Source organism: Pterocles gutturalis, unplaced genomic scaffold (assembly GCF_000699245.1).
Source record: "Pterocles gutturalis isolate BGI_N339 unplaced genomic scaffold, ASM69924v1 scaffold5178, whole genome shotgun sequence".
NCBI lineage: Eukaryota > Metazoa > Chordata > Aves > Pterocliformes > Pteroclidae > Pterocles > Pterocles gutturalis.
This window is the reverse complement of record NW_010122783.1, coordinates 1403-8212: the sequence shown is the minus strand read 5'-3', so window position 1 is coordinate 8212 and position 6810 is coordinate 1403. Positions and strand designations below refer to the sequence as shown.

Below are 6810 nucleotides of genomic sequence, written 5' to 3'. Positions count from 1 at the left end.
CCTGGGTGGTCTCTCCCATGCTGGTCTCCTTTCTGCACTTGTGCTGTTCTATTACTTCATTTACTTTATTCACTTCTATGGCATGCAGATGCCATGAATTTGTTCTCTCATCACAGACTGTTTATGTTCCCTCTTTGTTTCTGCTCTGGGTTCACACACTGGTGATTCTCTCTGTATTCTCGTCCCACATGGTCTTTGTAAATGTTTCTAATTTTATCTCAGTTAACAGATTTTTTACAATACTGTCAGAAAAGGGCTTTTGGTTTGTGTTTTCTGTTTTATCTAAGTTGATTAAAGCTCACTGTGTATTCAAATGCAATTATTTGTTCCTTTCAGCTATTTCTTCACAGTGTGTTTGGCTATCGAGGAATAGTCCTGTTTCCCTGGCAAGCCAGGCTTTATGATCGAGATGTGGCTTCTCCTGTCACAGAAAAGTAAGGATGGGATGCTGTTGTACTGTTACATTTAAGTTTCATATCGAGTTTTCTGGTTGGGGTAAACAAATCTTTTTAAGGAGGACAGTGGTATGGGTATGGGTCTGGTTTGCCTGAATGTAAATGGTGCTTAGAGAGGAGACACTGCATGAATATTAATTTTGTGTTAATCAGAGACAGGACAGAAGGATGAAGGAAATAAAAAATAATGCTTCCAGCTTTCCTTTTAATAAAACAACTGTACATTGGTTTTTAGGTTAGGTCTGGGCTGCTGTGTTAAATTGCAGGCTGCCTCCTCTGTAGGTTGCCAGTGAGTTGGATTTTTCAGCTGCCGCCCCAGTTTCAGCCCACTAGGCCAAGTTCATCTTTCTTGTGGACTGAGTCACTGTTCCCTCCTCTCCCCTCTTCCGTCCATCTCCCCCCTGGCCTGTGATGGAGGTGTGCCAGGCAAGTGCATTTGGAGTTGGGAAGGAACAAGAAGTAAGCAGGGAGAATCAGAGGGCATAGAAATACCCAGCCCAACAGGGACTGGAGTGAGCAGGAAGAAATTCTGAGCCGTCCGAAAACAGAGCTGTTGTGCCTGTGACAAACAGCATTGATTGTCATCTCGGCTCATCTGTCGTTGTGTGGGTGGCTAAATGAGTTTCATTTGGATGGAATTGGATGATTACAGAGTGTGAATTTTTTTTTTTTTTAATCATTGTTCATGAGTATGCTGGGTCATGGTAACAAGAGTTTGCTGCCATCCTGTGCTTGAGCTCAGTGCTCTTTTTTTTCTGTTTAGGAGCGAGAACACAGCCGGCCATGGTTCCAAAGAGGTCAAGGGCAAAACGCATACTTACTATCAGGTGCTAATAGATGCCCGGGATTGTCCGCATATAGTAAGTAACCAATACTCTTGGTATTGAAACTCAAATATCTTCTCCTGTGTGAATGCTTTAGATGGACAGGCACTGAAAGAAAGTGGCTATGGTATAACTTGATTGTTTAGAATTTTAGGAAAAATTTGTTCTTCAAGTCATATTTTCCCTGAGAAAAACAATCTGGAATGTCATATGAGTGTTTTCTGGATTGTGTTTCCCCTTTCCAACCTCACTTCCTCATCCTGTTGGCATTCCTTCTCTGTTGCATACAGGTCATTATGAATGTGGGTTGCAGCACTGAAAATACTCTTCACTTGTTTGAGTGAAGAATTAGTGTAGAGGAGTTAAAAGGAGAGATGTTCTGAGGTGAATTGGTTAAATAAGTGTTACACACTTCAGAAACCACAATAGTAAACTGAAACGTGTCTGGAAACTGCTGGCCCACAAGAATCCACACAGAAAGACATAAACCTCCCTTTTTCTCAGTCCCAGAGATCACAGACAGAAGCAGTGACATTCCTGGCAAACCACGATGACAGCAGAGCCCTCTATGCCATACCAGGTGAGTAAGATGCACCTTCAGCCTCTGTGGAGATGTGGGTTGTTACGAGGTGAGGTCAGAAGAGTCGCCAACAGCCAGCCTCTGCTGGCGAAGCAGCAGGACTGTTCTAATTCATTCTCGGGACAGCAAGATCTCTTCTCGTCCTGTGCGCGTCCTGCCCAAAGTCCTGTGTGACAGCGCAGTCACCTCCCAGGCAGCGTGTTTTTATTGGAGAAATCATTCCGTGGAGAGATCCCACAGGAGAATGCTGCCAAGGGTCATCCCTGGCCTGCTTCCTCCATTCTTGCTTGTAATCGTGGTATTAGCTTTGTCTGCTGCTGTCAAAATCCTTTTCTTCTCAGTCATGTAATCCATTTCTCTGCCGGGAGACTTCTGAGCTGCTCGTTGCTGGGGAAGTTCAATGGCTTTTGGGGTTTCTTTTTCAGGTTTAGACTATGTAAGCCATGAAGATATCCTTCCCTACAGCTCCACTGATCAAGTGCCCATCCAGCATGAGCTCTTTGAGAGGTTTCTCATGTACGACCAAACAAAAGGTAATTTCTGGCTTCAGAGGGAAATCTTTGGAGCCAGATGCTTGGGGTGTTCTGTGGTGACCATCCAGAGCCCATCATCTTGGCGACAGTGTAAAAATCTTCGTCTGTTTTGGGGTTTGTTAAAATAAAGCCTCCTTTAAATAATTTTTGTAACGATGTGAAAGGAGTTGCTTTGAGGGGAAAGCACCACGGTTACGGTATGCCTCTCCTCATAACTTCTCATCTTTCCCTCCCCACAGTCCCACCTTTTGTAGCGAGGGATACGCTGTGTGCGTGGCAGGAGAAGAACCACCCCTGGCTAGAGCTCTCTGACGTGCACCGAGAAACCACAGAGAACATCCGCGTCACAGTCATCCCTTTCTATATGGGCATGAGGGTAGGTCTGGGCTGCATGTCGCTGTTAGTGCCGTGATCTGTTTAACTTGCATGTTTGTCTCAGACCAGTTTACTGACTGAAGGCACCTTCTGCTTACTGGAGAAATGAGTTTTTTTTCTCAACAGCTGTAATTTTATTGTTATTATGTTCAGCAGAGGTACAAACATAAAACTGTTTTGTCATACATTTTTGGAGAACAGCTCCTGCAACTTAGCTTTTTAGGATAGGAAATACACTGTGCTGTTCTGCAGAAGAGTGTTAGCAAGGAAGATTTTTGGGAAGGCTTGTGAAATGGTCCCTCACTGCCTCAGTCACAGAGGGGCATGTGCATAGTGAGTGGCATCAAGGCCACCTGCCCTGTAATCATAGAATCATAGAGTGGTTTGGGTTGGAAGGGACGTTAAAAATATCTCGTTCCAACCCCCAAATGACAGACATGTCCGTTACCCTGCCCAGTGGTGAGGTGCTGCGGGTGTCTGCTCCCATTTCCTGGCTCTAATGTGGGTTAGAGGGTTTGGCGAAAGCCTTCTGGGTTTAGCTGATAATGATGTGTTCTTTATAGTGTAAGAACTTCATTTGGACCATCCAAAAAAATGAGGCTTCTATAGACTTCTGAGTGGGAGGGCTGGGAATTGCAGCAGCAGTTTGATTTCTGAGCCCAGATGAGCGCAGCTGCCAGGGGAGCCTACACGGCGGCAGGTGGACGTTCTAATGTGGCACTGCAGCTTCTGTGGAGCCCAACTAAGGTTTGTCCTAACCTTGTCAGAAAAACAAGAGCCTGGAGGCAAGGAAACGGGTATTTCTAGATCTGTAGAAAGTGCGTAATTAACATGGAGATCAGCCCTCTGTAGTCAGGAGATCCTTGCAAATCTCCCACCTCATGGTTGCGTGTCTAGAGCAGAGCCAGTGCCAGGCGGTAACAGTGGAGTGCTCCAGAGAGCAGCTGTCTGTGCTCACGTGAGTTCTCTGTGTCAGTCTGGCATGGAGCGAGAGCCGTGTGCTTGTGCTGCGCTGACAGCTGAAGAGGTTTTGGCGCTGAGTGTTGAAGGGCAGCTGCTAAAGTCTTTTTGTTTCTCTTGACAGGAAGCCCAGAATTCCCATGTCTACTGGGTAAGTGCCTTTTGTTTCACAAAGCAGCTAAAGGGAAGGAGTTTATTTGCTGTGGCACCATCGCTGGGTGATAAGCTCTGAGGGAGAGTAGCCCTTGCCTGGCAACCGTTTCCCAGGATCGGCTGTGGGTTATCAACTATTTGCAGCTGATTCCAGATCTTGCTAACAGTCTTTCTTCTGTCCAGTGGCGCTACTGTATTCGCTTGGAGAACCTCGACAGCGAAGTGGTACAACTCCGAGAACGGCACTGGAGGATATTTAGCTTGTCTGGTACCTTGGAAACAGTCAGGGGCCGTGGTGTTGTAGGAAGGGTAGGTATCGTGTGGCTTCTGCCCTTTGCTGGAGTCCTTGTTTGGATTGATTTGCCAGTAAATTGCTTAGTGGGCAGTAGAAGTAGATGGAATAGAAAACTGCCAATGAAAAAAAATCACATGAGCTTTTAATCTGTTGCTGGTATGCATGAACCAAAAATTCACACTATTAGAGAATGATCCTAAATGAAAGATAATGGGAAAACTGGAATAATAGGTGATTCTGGCACTACTCACCGAGCAGATTGTTCGCTGTGTAATTGGTAGTGATGCTCAAGTGTGGATCTCTCTGGTTTGCTTCTCGCTGTGTAAACTTCCCATTGATGTCTGTCTGTGGAGAAATGTTAAGATCCATTGCTGATGCAGAGTGGTCTCTTCTTGTCTTAGGAGCCAGTTTTATCCAAAGAACAGCCGGCATTTCAGTACAGCAGTCACGTCTCCCTGCAGGCATCCAGTGGTCACATGTGGTAAGAAGCACTTATTACTGCAGTAATGGTTTAGGTATATGACCCACAGCGCTGAGCTGGGACGCAGTTGGCAGTCTGGAGTTGTGGCTGGAAGGTGGGTGAAAATGGACTCGACATATTTTATAGTTAAAATTTTCATGAGCTTGTCTGTAGCAGTATCCCAGTTAGTGATAAGAAGATCTGTTGATTCTCTGCCCCAGGAGAAGTTTCAGGCTAATTTATCCTCCTTCTGTGGTCTGTGCTAGACTGGATTTGAAAAGACATGAAGCAGTTTTCTGTCATCTTCTGCTATACCCACTTTCTGTCCTTGTCAGTCCTTGGTGTGAGAGGGAAGGCGTCATGCTGGTGTTTCCCTGGCAGCAGGGAGAGGCACAGCACCTCTCTTTGATTCTGTCCCTGAGTGACGCTGTGCAGTTCTGTGTCCACAAGGAATTGGCACGTGGGGTTATTCCCAGTTTAGGCCGGATAAGGCCTTCAGTCTAACTGGTGTTCGAGTCCCCTCTTCCCTAAGTGTGGGTAGGAAAGCGCTTAGCGGAGTTGTTTTCCTGTGCTGCAGGGTTAGAGCAGTTTCCCTCTGTTTGCATTTCAGCTGGGTTAGCGCACGCAGTGTCAGCTCTGTGTGGACGAGAAATGCACAGCCGCCTCTGGCTGTCTGACAGGGCTTTCTGGCTTGCATTTTTTGAAGTAAAACTGTTTTAGAGTTAAGCTGCCTTGGAACTGCAGTTCCAAGTTTCCCAACTTTGAGTTGGGAAAAGCAAGAGAACAGCTCTCTGCCTGTAGGATACACCCTTGTTTGCCGTGTTAAGCATTTTGAATGGCCTGAATGCACACCCTGGGGAGTAGAAGCAGCTTGTTCAGTGGTTTTTCCCTCTCTGCATGCATCCTGAAGAAAGGGAGACAAAGGTTCTGCAGCTCAGAAGCTGCTCAGCTTGACTTCTGGTGTTCGATTGTGTCCTCTCCATCATGAGAACCTGTTAGTTTATGTCCATGATCCTCTGGCCCATGCCATGTTCTGCAGTACAGTCGTCTGTAATTCAGGGCAGTAAAAAAATTCTTTGTTTGTACAAGGACAGACAGATTCAGTTCTGAAATGCCCTTTCTGAAATGCAAAGCAGAAGCTATTCCAAATTACATCTGCAACGGGATTTCGTATTGTCGCAGACTTCTTACCCAGTGGAGCTTCTGCCAAGAAATACGAGTCTGAATTTACGTGTAATCACTTTGCAAAAATAGCTCAGACGGTTCTGTCTCCCGTGGGGTGGGAGTTAGGTAAACACTGCTGCAGATGCGTGGAGCGCGCTTACCTCCTGCAGGCTCCGATCATGACATCTGTATTCAGGAAACGTGTATTAGAGACGTGATGTAAACCGCCCAGGAGTCTTCCAGTGAATGAGTCATCTTGGCAGGCAGAGCTCCTTGCTGCTGATCCCATGTACTTGCTGCTGGACTGGCCTTGCAAATGCGGCCCCTGAGTCCCTGTGCAGGATATGGAAGAGCTCGTGTCTTACCTTCTAGCTGATGATTCCTAGCTGTGTTTGTCCCTGGCCTCAGCGTGATCTCTGCCATTATTTTACAGGGGTACTTTTCGATTTGAGAGGCCTGATGGCTCCCACTTTGATGTCCGAATCCCACCCTTTTCTCTGGAAAGCAACAAAGACGAGAAGACCCCCCCCTCCGGCCTTCACTGGTAGAGCAGAGCGAGTGCCGAGACCCACAGAGACCTGTGTGCGTTGTAGACCCTTGCCTCCCTATTATGCTGCAAACAAGAACATGGAGCTTTTAAACATTTTAAACTTTTGTTTTAACTGTTGTCTAACGGGGAGGCTCTTTTGAACTTAAATACTGGCTCTCTCAGGCTGCTTGTAAACATAAGCTGTGTTACAGTTAACCCTTCCCTCTGTGGCACCTGCTGGGGCTGGAGCTGGGGGATGTAGATCTGTGCCGTGGCAGAAGACTGGCCCCCTCAGCAGGCCTGGACCCTTTCCAATGTGTTGTGAATTCTCTGCAATGTGAGGTTTCTCTAATAAACTGGCCCTTCCAGTTGCAACCAGTCTTCCTTTATAAACCAAGGCTCAGGCTTTGCATCCAGCCTGCCCTGGCTTGTTGTTCCCCCCCTCGCCCACGTGCAGCTCAGACTTCTTGCCGCTTCAGAAG

At 46.7% G+C, this 6810-nt stretch overlaps 1 protein-coding gene across 1 annotated transcript in view; it reads left to right on the top strand.

The window, feature by feature from the left end:
- The window catches only part of POLDIP2 (polymerase (DNA-directed), delta interacting protein 2), a gene marked incomplete at its 5' end in the record, with an annotated part of 7172 nt that extends 469 nt beyond the window's left edge, over window positions 1-6703 (top strand). Inside the window, 9 exons of the mRNA XM_010077624.1 lie at window positions 337-434; window positions 1219-1315; window positions 1784-1859; window positions 2285-2392; window positions 2632-2768; window positions 3852-3878; window positions 4064-4189; window positions 4577-4656; window positions 6233-6703. Coding sequence (XP_010075926.1) covers window positions 337-434; window positions 1219-1315; window positions 1784-1859; window positions 2285-2392; window positions 2632-2768; window positions 3852-3878; window positions 4064-4189; window positions 4577-4656; window positions 6233-6347 — 864 coding nt within the window. The remainder of the gene's footprint in view (window positions 1-336; window positions 435-1218; window positions 1316-1783; window positions 1860-2284; window positions 2393-2631; window positions 2769-3851; window positions 3879-4063; window positions 4190-4576; window positions 4657-6232) is intronic.
- Window positions 6704-6810: the final 107 nt, after the last annotated feature.